Genomic DNA, 14,077 nt, shown 5'->3' with positions numbered 1-14,077 from the left:
AGCAGCCTGAGGTCTCTGGGGGTTTGTGGAGAGGTTGGAATGGCCCTGCCTCCACTTTGTGGGCTTGTGGCACAGGGATTTAATGTTTTTCTCTGGAACCTTCTAGAACCAGACTGATTTTCCCCACCCTCAGTTGTCTGTTACTGCCTGATCAGAAGTTTGCGGGCTGGGGAAGCAAAGGCTCCCAGGATCTCCCTGGCAGAGCCCTGCGAGTGATGCGTGCCTCTAGCATGAACAGGCTGTTCCTTGGCGCTAGGCAGGGAATGCTGAGAGTTCCCCCACACCTGATGAGGACTGAGAGAGGTTCTGAGGGGAGTGAGGGGTGCAGGCAGTGGCTGGGGGCTGTGGGGGATGAAAGATTTTCCCTTTCTCTTTCCTGCAGCAGAAGAAAGAGGCCGCTCATGCTGAGCCCAGGACGTGGGTTCTGTCCTGCCGGGGCACAGCCAGAGGGGCCCTGCCTGCAGGGGAAAGAGCTCCTGTGGTGTGGGGACGCCTGGGTCTTGTGCCAGGGTCTGGTCCCAGGGGGTTCCTGGTTCTGGGGGTGCCACATCCTTGGGGATTGCTGTCCCAGAGGTGGCACATGCTGGGTACCTCTGTCCTGGGGGGGCTGAGCATTCCCTATGTCCCCAGTGGGGCCCTGTGACCTCTGGGGTGCCCAAACTTAAGGGGGCACCTGAAACAACCTTGCCCTGAGGATGGTAAATGCCAAGCTAAATTTGCTTGGTTTCCCTGATGCTCAATTGGCTGAGAAGAAATTTTACACTCATGAAATAAAGGAAATAATCTTTACTCACACCACTTTTTTCCCAATAAAAATAAACTCAAAAATCAAACTGACAAGGTATAAAGTTCTCTAGATGAGATAATCCTTTTAATTGTTGCTCTCCCAGCAATTAACTGACAAATAAAACACAAACAAATCACAGAGAAATGAGACTTTTTGCTTCCCTTTAGGAGCCCATTGGTGAATGCCACAGCAGCGTTTGCTTGTGGCTGACACCGTGTGGAATCTCCTGAGTGTCCAGCAGGTCCATGGCATTGTTCCCTGCCTGCTGGGCTTAACCCAGCCCATGGGGAAGGCTTTGGCTGGGCCATATACAGGAACTCTTCCCATTTTTCCCATTCCCACCCTGAATCTTGATTTACTTCCCATGGGTTCTACTCCCAAAAGGGGAGAAACTCAGTCCATCCTTGGAACAGTGCACAGGGATCTGTGGAAATGCCCGTGTGTCCCTCAGGCTGTGCTTCCCTGGGAAATGCACTCCACCCTGCCCTGAATTCCCCTGCCTGGGCACTCCCTGCTCCTGCTGGGACACCCCTGCTCCCCAGACCCACGTGTGGAGCCCCTGCTCAATATTTCCACACTTTTTCCTCCCTTCTGGTGTCCCCGTGCAGAATCCAAACATTCTTCCCAGGAGGTTCCAAAGGGCTGCAGGTTTTGTTCAAGAAGGAGGGTCCCAGTCAGGTTGTGGAGCAGATGGGTGTGGGATTTGCAGCACTTCTGGGGCTCTCTCAGCCCCTTGCTGAGAGGGACAAACTGATCCCTTGCTGCATTTCCGAGCTGGTTCCCTCACAACCGCCCCTGCAGGGGCGGTTTCCAGCCAGCCCTGCTCTCCAAACCATCAAAGGCCCTCCCAGAGCCACTGCTTGGGCTGCCATTGGCTTTTGTGCTTCTTGCAGGGCTGAGCAAGCCACAGGCAGCCCTTTTTCCCCCACACAATTCTCACCTCTGTAGCAGCTCTAAAGCTGCCACAATCCAAGCCAAGGGGGCAGGGGTGACCCTCAGGTGCTGGCTGCCCCCTGGGGCTGGCCAGAGCAGGGCTGGCCAATGCCCATCCCTGTGCAGTGGGGCTGGGCCGTGGCTGGGCCCCACACTTGGATGGCCAGTGGCTTCCAGGAGGAGGAGTTGGGGAGCTCCTTCCTGCCTGGGGCTCCATTCCCCAGCTGCTCCTGCCGGCTCAGACCCTGCAGGGGACAGGCGAGAATGGAAAAGTCTGGAACCGTCCTGGAGCTGCCATTCCCCAGGACAGGACCCCCCTGGCTGGGACGTGTCCCCCTCTGGGACTGGACCCCCCAGGACAGGACTCCCCTGGATGAGCCCTCCCAGGACAGAACCCATCCTCGTGTGACCAAAGCACAAACGGCCTCTTCCTTCTGCTGCAGGAGAGAGGAAGTGAAAGTGTTGGTGTGCACAGCCGGACACCCCCATCCCCCACAGCCCCCAAATATCCTCCTACAGCCCCAGAACCCACTTTCCCCTTCCCCAGTGTCCCCCCAACTCATTCCCTGCTCAGGAGCTACCCGGGATCATTGAGCCACAAACTGAGAGATGCGAAACTGAGGGGAAAAGGAAGGAAATGGAAATGAAGAGAGGGAAAAGCCCCTGAGCTTCAGGGGGGACACAACCCCAGAGCCCCTCAGAATCTGGCTGAGCTGAGCCCCCAGACCACGAGCACCTTGAGTGGGCTGTGCTGGGCTCTGGGTTACCCCAAAATCTGAGGCACCCAGGGAAGGAGCTGCAGCCCACGGGCCCACCCAGCCACTGCCCATCCCTGGGACCCTCATGCCCCTGGGAACTCAGCATTGGGATCCCCATTCTTTATGTTCCCCCTCCCTGGGAGCCCCATCCAAGGACTGCCACTCCCTAAGACCTCCATGGCCCCAGACCCCCATTCCCGAGGAATATTCTCTCCAAATTCTATCACCTATAATCTCCTTTCACGTTCCAGGAACTTGATTCTCCTGGCACCTCCACCATTCCCATGTAACCCCCCATTTTCCCTCACCTCATCCCCAGGACCCACCTCCCATGTCCCCAAATCCTTGGATCCCACGTTCCACTGGCACTCCTACCCCTGAGTCCCCCCATTGCTGGGATCCCCATTCCCCTGGACATCCATCCCTGGCTCCCCAAACTCCTGAGTCCCCCACTCCTGAGAGCCCCATGTCCCACCATGTGCCACCCAGCATTGTCCCCAGCCTGTCCCCACCCTGTCCACAGCCCATCCCCAGCTTGTGGCCACCCTGCCCCCACCAGGGGCCACCTACTCGTGGGGACGAGCTGTGACCTTTCTTCCTTCCTTTTTGTCCAAAGAACCGCCACCCAGGGGACAGCAGCTCCTGGCAGCATGTGACAGCCAGCCTGGATGGCCGGGGACATGGGGATGACCGGGAAAGTGGCACTGCTCCTGTAGGGTGAGTGCCCAGGGCACAGGCCTGGCACCCCAGGGATGGGCCCTGGTGAGTCAGAGAGCGGTGGGGAGGGGGCACAGGGGGGCTGCGGGGTCCCCTGAGGTCCCCAAGGCCAGCAGAGCCAGTACATGGAGGTGACTGGGGCTTTGTGGTGGCTTTGGGGACAGGAACAGGGGAACTGGGATGTGGGGACAGGAACAGGGGGAGAGAGATGTGGGGACAAGGATGTGGCAAAAGGAACCTTGGGGCTGGGGCAGCAGTGGGGACAAGGACAGGGGCACAGGGATGCAGGGACAGGGACAAGGGCCACGTACCATGCAGATGGGGCATGGGGACAGGAGCCATGGGAATGGGATCATGGGCACAGGGCCATGGGGATGTGGCTGTGGGGACAGGCGCTGTGAGGATGGTGGAGGTGACCTGTGCGAGCATGGGGTGTCCACAGTGTCCCCATGTCCTGCCTCAGCCCAGGGTGACCGAGGTGTCCCTGTCCTCAAGACCTCCATGCTACACCAGTGTTGCACTGGGTACAGTCTGGGGACAGACACCACACCTCATCCCCCGGGTGCTGCTGTCCCTGCAGGGCCACCCCCACCCAGCCCTGTCCCTTCTCCCTTCCAGCCCAGACCCTCGGCCTTGCTGGTGAGTCCTCGGGGGATGCCATGTCCCTGCCCCACTGTCCCCAGCCCCGTGGTGGCCCTGGCAGGCAGGTGTCTCCTGTCACCTGCAGGCACCCAGACCACCCAGCTCCTGGTGGAGCCCCCCTGGACACCAGCAGTGCAGTGGGACTGGGTGACACTGACCTGCCAGGGCTCGGGGACCACCGGTGCCACCACCTGGTACAAGGACGGGCAGTGGTGGGGGCAGAACAGAGGAGACAATGTCACTGACACCGAGAGTGGTACCTACAGGTGTGACAGACCCAGCAGTGGGCTCAGCCCCCCCGTGACAGTCTTACAAGGTGAGGGGGGATGTTAAATGTTTACGGTGGCCCTGTGATAGGTCTGGGTGGGCTCCACTCCATGGGTGGTCTCACATCCCTCGTGTGGCAAGAGCCAGTCGCCTGCACATTGGGACATCCCAGTGCATCCCAGGGGGATGGGACACCCATGGGGACACCTCTGCCACGGGGTTGCTCCTGCTGTCCCTGGGATCCTTCTGTGCAATGGAGACTCCACCCAGATGTCCCTGGTGCCATGGCCCCCCACCCTGGACCTTTCTCGAGCCCCTCAGTGCCAAGGGACCCTTCTGTCCCACAGATCTGCTGGTGCTGCAGGTGCCAGCACGGCCAGTGCTGGAGGGGGACACGGTGACACTGTGCTACCGGAGCTGGCGGGACCTGTCTGTCACCGGGGTGAGATTTTACCAGGATGAGAAGGATCCAGGAGGGTCCCTCAGGGGAACCGAGCTTTCCCTGCCCCCTCTGGAGCTGAACCACAGTGGCCGCTACCACTGCAGGGGTTTGATGAACTCCAAGCTGTCAATGTGGGCACAGTCAGCACCTGTGACAGTGACAGTGGATGGTGAGCACCTCACAGCCGCCACCCCAACACTCCACAGTCCCTCCCCAGGGACCAGGGGTCACAAATCCCCCTCCCCTCTCTTCCCAGAGCTCTTCTCGGTGCCGGTGCTGGAGGGTCCCACTGAGCCCATCAAGGGCTCCCCCCTCAATCTCAGCTGCCTCAGCACCCCCAGCCCCCTGCGGCCTGGAGCCCCCCTCCTGCACCTCTTCTACCGGGACGGGCAGTTGGTGGGGGGCCCACAGTGGTCTCGAGAGCTCCTGGTGCCCGCCGTGGGGGTCTCCCACTCGGGGAATTACAGCTGCCAGGTGCGCTCAGTGGATGGGACTGTGCAGAAGAGCAGTGCCCGGCTCGGCGTCACGGTGCGCAGTGAATGCGGGGATGGGCACGGGGAGCCCCCACAGCCCTCCCAGCTCCTCCATCCTTGCTCAACCCTCTGCCTGCCGCCCTGCCTTCCCAGGTCTGTCCCTGGGCCCTCCCAGCACCTTCCCTGTTGCCTGCATCCATCACCAGGTCCCCTCACCCCTCCCTGGGGTGAACCTGGATGCATCTCTCCTTCTCTGAGGTCCCACCTCTCTCCTCCCTTGTCCACAGGTCCCACCATCCCTGGCTGGGTGCCCAAAACCTTCCCTGTGGTTCCCTTCAACCCTCTCCATCTGTCCCCTGGCTGAATCTCCCACCCTTCCCTGGGGTCCCTTCCAGCCCTTTCCAATCCTCTGCCCCATCTCTGGGCCGTGTTCTTCCTTACTGGGATTCCCCCACCCCTCTCTGATCCTCTCCCTCCCTGAGTCCTTCACTGCTCCCTGGTGTCCCCCACTCCTCCCATGACCCCAGTCCCTTTTGTGTCCCCTCCCACTCACAGGGGTCCCGCCCTCGGGGGTGTCCCTGTCAGCACAGCCCCCCGGGGGACAGGTGGCACTTGGTGACCGCCTGGTGCTGAGCTGTGTGGTGGCCATAGGGACAGGTCCCCTGTCCTTCACCTGGCACTAGGGAGCTTGGGGACACTGCTGGGCACCAGCCCCCACCTGGAGCTGCAGTACACTGGGGACAAAGACAGCAGCCACACCAAGACGGGGCCAGTGACAGGACAGCGTGGCTGAGAGCCCTGCACTGAACCTCACTGTCCTGGGCGAGCGGTACCCTTGGGCTCAACATGATCCCACCCACAGAGTCCCCAATTCCACACATTCCCATTCCTTCAATCCCCCCACACCATCCCCAGTCCACCCCAGGTCACAGCCCCCACTACTTGGTATCACAGCCCAGGGTCACAGGGACAATCTGGCTCCAGGTGTCCCCACCCAGGACATCTCAGCCATGGATCCCTGATGCCTGCTGTGTCACATGCCCCACGCCTCATTAGGTCACGTTCACCCTACTGAGCGTGACCCTCCCAGGGGAGTGAGACCCTTGGGATTGGGGTGATGCCCCCGTTGATGTTCCTCATCAGACCTATCCCATCTCACCCATGTCATTCCACGCCCCCAGTGAGGTGACAGCCATCAACACCTTTGGACACAGCAGCCTTCATCCCACCCTCACCTCATCCTCATCCCATCCTCATCCCTCACCCCTCATCCATCACATACCCTCACCCCACAGCACATGAAGGACCCCACAACCATGGGGTCACTGTCCTGGGTGAAGGAGACTCTCTGACTCCAGGTGCTACCACGCAGACTCTCTCATTCCCCCACAGCAATTGATAGCCCCTCCCTCCAGCCTCACTCCTCTCTGTGTCCCCACAGTGCCCGTGGCCAATGCCACCATCACCCCTGGTCCCCTGTCACACCAGGTGCACACAGGTGACCCCGTGACCCTGCGCTGCTCAGTGCAGGTGGGCTCAGCCCCTGTCACCTTCACCTGGCTGCACAACAGGCAGGAGGTGGCCTGGGGTCCTGTACTGGAGCTTGGAGACGTCACTGTGGGACACTCGGGCACCTACCAGTGCATGGCCACCAACCAGCTGGGACAGGATGGGCACCGCGTGTTCCAGACACTCAGCCCCGAGCTGGCCCCGGAGGTGACACCACAAGGACACTGGAACACAGGTGGGGTCACACAGGGTATTTGGGGTTGCAGGACCCCCAGAGTGACAGGTGACCCTGACGTGTCCCTTCTGTCCCCAGCAGTGGCCACTGGGGTTGGCGGGTCCCTCCTCTTCCTGGTTCTGCTCGTGGGTGGAGTTGTTGGCTGGTGCCGGTGGAACCACATGGGTGGGTGACAATGGGGGCAACAGGGGCTCTGGGGAGGTGGGGGCCACCGAGAACGTGGGGGTGATGGGTGGCACACACAACCCCTGACGTGGGCAGTGCTGAGTGCTCAGAACCTTTGCTCAAGGCTCTCAAGGATTTGGGGTTTTGTTGGAGGGTGTTGCAGGAATGTTGGGGGTTCTTTTGGTGATCCTGAGGGAATTTGGAGGGTTCCTCTCCCTGCCAGGCTTGGACTTCTGGCCGTTCAAGTGGGCAGAGCACTGGGGTGGTTCAGGGGTTCTGGAGGGCATCAGGGATGCTCAGGGGAGCTGGGAGAAATTGAGGGTCTGGTTGGGTTTCAGGATTCCTGAGGAGGCCTTGGGGACCCCACAGTTACCCCTCCCCTCTTTCCTTTGCAGCTGCCAGGAAGCAGCAGGAAAGGTGAGTGGGGGGCTCAAACCACACTGTCCCCTTTTACCCCACCCCCCAAGAGCTCCCATTCCCCCCACACATCCCCTTTATCCCCACAGGGCCCCCCTGGATCCCCCAGCCCCCCCAGAGGAGGGGGAGGTGCTGTACACCCACGTCGTGAGCACCAAGCAGATGGGGGGTGAGCACAGGGTGGGACACATACAGAGGGACACGTCCCCCAAGAGTGTCACCCCCACCCAGATCCCACAGCCAGTGTCTCTCGCAGCGTCCCCCCATGCCACCACACTCCAGGATCCCCGGGTGACCTACGCAGAGCTGCGGGGACCCCACGGGCGACTGCGGGAACTCAGTGACATCCACAGGAACGTGCTGTGACACTCAGGGCACGGGTGGGCACTGGGGGGCTCTGGGGGACCTGGGGGGCAGTGGAAGACCCCACCCATGGGCAGCCACACGTGAGTCCCCCCCACTGCTCCCGTGGGTGCCCAACAGTCACGGGTTGGTGGGCACAATTGGGGGTCACGTGTGGGGCTGCACAGGGCACCCAGAGCTCCCCATGCCCCCAGAACCCCCAAGGCCTTCCCCACCCCCCTTCCACTACAACCAGTGGCTCCCCATTCCACATCCAAGTGCTCCCAGTGCCCTCACAGACTTCCCCAATCCCTCCCCACAGTGCTCGCAGTAGCCCCAGGGGCTCCCTATTTCCCCTCCCAGTGCCTCTGCCTTGCTCCCAGTAGATCCAGGTGTTTCCCATTCTGTCTCCCAGCACCCCTGCACTCCCAGTGGCTCTGCAATCCCCCTCTCAGCACTCCCAGTACACCCATGGCTCCTCATCTCTCCTCCAGTGCCAGGGATACACAGGACTCATTTCCCTGTCATTGGACCAAAATGCAGCTTTTTGGTTAAACTGGCAGAAATGTGTTGCTTTGTTGAGCTCTGTTGGTGTTTAGGAATGGGATTCTCCAATTCTGGGTTGTCACTAAAAATCAGGGTCTGCTGCCCCAGCCCCTGGCAGTGGAGGCACAAAAGGCAAAAATCTCAAAGGGCTGAGAGAAGAAAAATTTCCTGTAAACAGCAAAGAGAGAACAAAACCAGCAGCAACAGCAACAAGGTTAAGAATCCAAAGGGTCACAAAAGGAACAATTTCTAGGGAGAGCTCCCCAAAAGGAACAAACCCTGGACATTTCTCCCAGCACTTTTCCTGCAGCAGAGGAAACTGGCAGGGCCCTGGACCTTCCTTGCTCTGATGGCCAAAATGGCCTTCAAGGGGCTCTGGGTTCTCTTCTCCCCTATCCCAAAATGCTACTCTGCCATGTTCCTGACACAGCGATGTTATCAAGACCCTTTTGGTGTTCTGGTGCCTCGTCCTTTTCTACAGCAGCCAGAATGAGCCCATGGCACAGGGTGGGGCTGAGTTTCCAGTCAGTTCCAGGAGCTCTGGATGCTGCTCCATGTCAAGACAAACCGTGCCGTGCCCTCTGCTGCCAAGGGGATGGTATCCTGTTTGAAAGGTGTCTGCCAAGGGAGGCTGGAACCTCTCTTGGAATGGAAAATATGCCCACCTTCCCTCCAGAGTATTATAACTTCAAAATTACAGGGATTTCAGGCAGAGATATGGGAAAAGGAATAACAGTTCTTTACTAGAATATGTAAAACAAGACAAACAAACGACAGCACCACCAGCAACATCAAACCAAAGCACAAACCCAGGCCCAGCCCTGTCTCGGCCGCAGGCTCTTCCCCTCCGGTGCAGTTCCGGGCACGGCCGGCAGGGGCACTGGGGGCTCCCGGCCGGGCAGGGCGGGTGCGATGATTCCCCCACGGCTGCAGGGGGCGCTGTGGCGCGGGCTCGGCCGTCTCTCTCCGTGGTTAGCGGAGACTCCACCGGCGGGAGAGAGAGAGAAGCTTCCTTCCCTCCCTGACGGGGTGGGGGCAGCGGGGAACGGAGCCACTGCGGATGGCAAAACGGACTGCAGCAGGAACCCTGGGAGTGGCAGCTGGAACGGCGGGGGAGGCACAGCCCAGGGGGGCAAAGGAAGAGTAGCAAAAACTCTGAAGCTGTAGCAGGAGCTGCAGGGATCAGGGCTCCTGTTCCAAACTTCTCCATTCTAACTCGTCCCCTGCAGGATGTGAGCCGGCAAGAGCAGCTGGGGAATGGAGCCCCAGGCAGGAAGGAGCTCCCCAACTCCTCCTCCTGGAAGCCACTGGCCATCCAAGTGTGGGGCCCAGCCACTGCCCAGCCCCACTGCACAGGGATGGGCATTGGCCAGCCCTGCTCTGGCCAGCCCCAGGGGGCAGCCAGCACCTGTGGGTCCCCCCTGCCCCCTTGGCTTGGATTGTGGCAGCTTTAGAGCTACTGCAAAGGTGAGAATTGTGTGGGGGAAAAAGGGCTGGCCCCGAGGGCTCTGCGGCTGCAGCTGGAGCACAGGGACAGCCGGGGCCAGGAGCAGTGGCTTGAGAGGGCAAAATGGGGCGAAATTGGAGGTGGTTGGTCCAATGCTCCTGTTCTGCTTTGGGTGCTGCCGAGCCTTAAAGAGGCGATGTAATTAGGGCAGGGGTTCCGAATGCCCAGCTGTGCCCCTAAACCATCCCTGAGCACAAACACACGGCTCTGGTGCCTTTCCTGGGTGTTTTGGGCATTGGACACATTTTGGGGGACAGGTGCCCCCAGGTCTGCCCACAGGGAGCTATTTTGGCTGCCAAGAAGAGTTTCTCTTGGTGGTTTTTGCTGGTGTTGGGCATGATTCTGAGCCATGTGGCCAGTGCTGGATGCTGGCCGGCAAGGAAGGCCGAGCTGGAGCAGCGGCTGAGGCTGGAGCAGGTGGCCACGGGAACAGCACCTGGCCATGCAGGTGGGGCAGGAATGCCGGGAATTGCGCAGGGGACCTCCACTGGCAGGGCCAGTTTTTAGTGGCAGCACCCACATGGGTGGTTGCCCATGGGTGAGGACCCCCAGTGCCCCCCAGCCCCCCAATCTCAGGGTTGCTGTCCCCTGAGGTTCTCCTCGGAGTTGCTGTTCCCTGAGGTGTGGAGGGTTTTCGAGCTTTTCTTGCCTGAAAGGTCCAGAGCCAGAGAAAACAAACAGAGTCTGCCAGTCTGTGCCTCCAAGGGTGTTTATTCTTTCATTATCTCTCAGTTCTTTCTCAGCTCTGCAGGGCGTCCCGAGCAGAGCAGGACACGTGGCAGACTGGGCGGGTCAGAGGGTCCCGGACCCTTTGTTCCATTGCTCTGGTCTAACCACCATCCACAACAAACTTTTTATTTACAAAATCTTACCAATAATTACTACGTATGTTAACATGTCATTTCTACTCTAACCTAACCCTTGTGATCCAACTCAGCAGAAAATGGGGGAAAAGAACAAGAACAAGGAGGACAGGAACACTCCCCAATTCCTTCATCTTGCCTCTTCAAAGCCATACACTAAAAATCCTAGATTCTACATTCACAGTCTGTGATAAACTAACTACTACTCATTTCGAATTCTCTTGTGTTGTGATTCTTCATACAACGTGGGCACTCACTCCCATGGCAGGGATCAGAGGCAGTGTCCTCCTGGGCTCTGTGTGAGGCTGGCTGAGCCCCTTGTACAGATCCCAGACCCCCCTGTCCGGTCTCCAAACCCTCCAGGGCGGCCAGAGGGGTGTCCTGGACTCCGACATCCCAAGTGTCACGGTGCAATCTCGTAGATGTCACTGGGCTTCCGCAGTCGCCCGTGGGGTCCCGGCGGCTCCATGTAGGCCACCGGGGCTTCCTGGGGGACGGTGACATGGGGGGGCCCTTCAAGAGACACCAGTTGGGGGACCAAGGTGGGGGTGACACCGGTGGTGACGTGTCACTGTCTCCCCAGCACTGAACTCACGCCGTGTCTGTTTGGTGCTCGTGACATGGGTGTACAGAACCTCCCCCTCCTCTGGGGGGGCTGGGGGCTCCGGGGGGGCCCTGAGGGGATAAAGGGGATGTGTGGGAGGGGATGGAGAGTTGTGGGGTGAGGGTAAAAGGGGGGCCACAGCTGGAGACCCTCACTCACCTTTCCTGGTGCTTCCTGGAGGCTGCAGAGGAAAGGGGGGAGAGGTGACTGTGGGGTCCCCAGGGCCCTGCCCCCTCTCAGGATTCCTGAACCCCCACGGCACCCTCAATTCCCATGAGGACCCCCAAGCATCCCTGAAACCCCCCAGAATTCATTCCCCATTTCCTCGAACCAACTCAGCCTCAAGGATCCAAAGCCTGGCAGGGAGAGAGACCCCCAAATTCCCCCAGGACCCCTGAAAAGACCCCCAGCATCCCTGCAGGAGGTTCCAGCACCTCCCCAAACCCCACAGGACCCCCTGCCAACATCACAATTCTGGGGCTTTGGTTGCCTCCCTGTCACTCCCCAACATTGTGGGGCTTCCTACAGCTACCCGGGACCCCCGTCCCTTCATTGTCACCCACCCAGGCAGTGCCAGCGGTGCCAGGCCACAATGACAGCCACAAGCGGGACCAGGAACAAATGGGACCCACGGACCCCTGTGGCCACTGCAAGAAACAGAGAGGGAAACATCAGGATCCCCCATCACCCCAGGGGTCCAGCACTCCCTGGTGACTCCCTGTGACCCCACCTATGTTCCAGTGTCCTTGTGGTGTCACCTCCAGGGCCAGCTTGAGGCTGAGTGCCCGGAACACGCGGTGCCCATCCTGTCCCAGCTGGTTGGTGGCCACGCACTGGTAGATGCCCAAATGTCCCACACTGACGTCACCAAGCTCCAGGACGGGACCTCGGGCCACCTCCTGCCCGTTGTGCAGCCAGGTGAAGGTGACAGGGGCTGAGCCCGCCTGCACCGAGCAGCTCAGTGTCACGGGGTCACCTGTGTGCACCTGGTGTGACAGGGGACCGGGGGTGATGGTGGCATTGGCCACTGGCGCTGTGGGGACACAGACAGGGCTGGCACCAGGCAAGGTGGGATGGGGCTGCTGTGGGTGGGGTCACCCCCAGCCCGAGGGTCTCTCGCACCCAGGACGGTGACATTCAGGGGGACACTCTCGGCCACACTGTCCCCGTTGCTGACTCGGCAGTGATAGTGGCTGCTATCATTGTCTCCAATGTCTCGCAGCTCCAGGTGGGGCCCAGTTACCAACATTGTGCCCGAGCCCCCCCGGTGCCAGGTGAAGGACAGGGGACCTGTCCCTGCGGCCACCGCGCAGCTCAGCCCCAGGTGATCCCCCAGTGCCACCTGTCCCCCGGGGGGGCTGTGCTGACAGGGACACCCCTGAGAGCGGGACCCCTGCAAGAGGGGACAACAAAGGACAGTGAGGGACCTGGAGGGGTCAGAGAGGGGCGGGGGTGCCCCAGTGAGGAAGAGGAAGCGCAGAGCTGGGGTGGGGCTGGACAGGAGCCCCAAGGAATGACAGGGGGTTCAGGGAGGGGTCACCTGGAGAGGGAGTGGGGGGACAGCAGGGAGGAGACAGTGGGACCTGGGGACTGTGGGGAGAGGTCAGAGAGGGGTGGGGGTGACTCAAGGATGGCTGAAGGGACCCGGTGAGAGATGGAGCCGAGGAGGGACGGGGGGATGGGAAAAAGATTACAGGGGAAGATGGGGGTACCCACTATGGGCTGGGGGAGCCGGCAGGAGATCCCGGAAGGATGGGGGACTCGTGACACGGATGGGGGTCCGGGCAGGAATGAGGGTCTCCAGGCAGGGGTGTGGGGGCTCCCTGTGCCCATCCCCGCACTCACTGCGCACTGTGACGCCGAGCTGGGCGCTGCTCTTCCGCACTGCCCTCCCCTCGGAGCGCACCTGGCAGCTGTAATTCCCCAAGTGAGAGACCCCCACGGCGGGCACCAGGAGCTGCGGGAACCCCTGCAGGCCCCCCACCAACTGCCCATCCCGGTAGAAGAGGTGCAGGAGGGGGGCTCGGGGCTGCAGGGGGCTGGGGGTGCTGACGCAGCTGAGATTGAGGGGGGACCCCTCGATGCGCTTGGAGGTACCCTCCAGCACCGGCACCATGAAGAGCTCTGGGAAGAGAGGGGAGGGGGATTTATGACCCCAGTTCCCTGGGGCAGGGTTTTGGGGGTGCTGAGGTGTGAGGCGTGGGGTGCTCACCGTGCACTGTCACCAGCACCGACTCCTGCCACACCCGTGATACCCCGGAGTTCACCCAGCCCTTGCAGCGGTAGCAGCTGCTGTGGTTCAGCTGCAGAGGGGACAGGGACAGCTCTGTCCCTTTAAGGGACCCCCTCGCCTCCTCGTCTCCAAGGTAGAATTGCACCCCGGTGACCAACGAGTCCCTCCTGCACTGGCAGTGCAGTGTCACCGTGTCCCCCTCCAGCAGTGGCCGTGCTGGCACCTGCAGCACCAACGGGGCTGTGGGACAAGGGGGTCCTGTCACACTGGGGGACTTCCATTTTCACGGGGACCCCCCCATGGGGTCACACCCAGTGCACCAAGGGTCCCCAGTTCCACAAACAGGGTCTCCCTGCACTGGGATGCTCTGGAATGTCCCCGTGTGCAGGGGACAGGCTCTGGTCACACCAGGGGGTGACCCATGGAGCGGAGCCCACCCAGAGCGCTCGGTGTCCAGCAAGTGCCACTCTGGGGACCCACACCCCCCTCACCATCTAAGACTGTCACGGGTGGGGCTCAGCCTGGTGCCAGGTCTGTCACACGTGTACGTGCCATTCTCGGTGACGGTGACGTGGTCTCCTCTGTTCTGCCCCCACTGCTGCCCGTCCTTGTACCAGGTGGTGGCACTGGCGGTCCC

General features: G+C 60.8%; 1 protein-coding gene and 1 long non-coding RNA gene across 2 annotated transcripts in view; one reads left to right on the top strand and one right to left on the bottom strand.

Annotated features, from left to right (window-relative positions):
- The first annotated feature begins 1,780 nt into the window (after positions 1-1,780).
- LOC134562853 (Fc receptor-like protein 4) overlaps positions 1,781-14,077 on the top strand; it is a 120,892-nt gene continuing 108,595 nt past the window's right edge. The window contains exons 1-6 of the mRNA XM_063420459.1: positions 1,781-3,195; positions 3,814-4,153; positions 4,452-4,715; positions 4,803-5,081; positions 6,461-6,763; positions 6,842-6,928. Coding sequence (XP_063276529.1) covers positions 3,850-4,153; positions 4,452-4,715; positions 4,803-5,081; positions 6,461-6,763; positions 6,842-6,928 — 1,237 coding nt within the window. The 5' untranslated portion in view covers positions 1,781-3,195; positions 3,814-3,849. The remainder of the gene's footprint in view (positions 3,196-3,813; positions 4,154-4,451; positions 4,716-4,802; positions 5,082-6,460; positions 6,764-6,841; positions 6,929-14,077) is intronic.
- On the bottom strand, positions 7,548-12,536 carry LOC134562908 (uncharacterized). Its single transcript, XR_010083280.1, has 3 exons — positions 11,938-12,536; positions 11,771-11,854; positions 7,548-11,388 (listed from the first exon to the last, which is right to left on the bottom strand). It is a non-coding gene; the product is annotated as an uncharacterized LOC134562908 (long non-coding RNA).

This window comes from Prinia subflava, chromosome 31 (genome assembly GCF_021018805.1).
Source record: "Prinia subflava isolate CZ2003 ecotype Zambia chromosome 31, Cam_Psub_1.2, whole genome shotgun sequence".
NCBI lineage: Eukaryota > Metazoa > Chordata > Aves > Passeriformes > Cisticolidae > Prinia > Prinia subflava.
The sequence above is the reverse complement of the archived record's forward strand: the minus strand, read 5'-3'. Positions and strand labels throughout refer to the sequence as shown.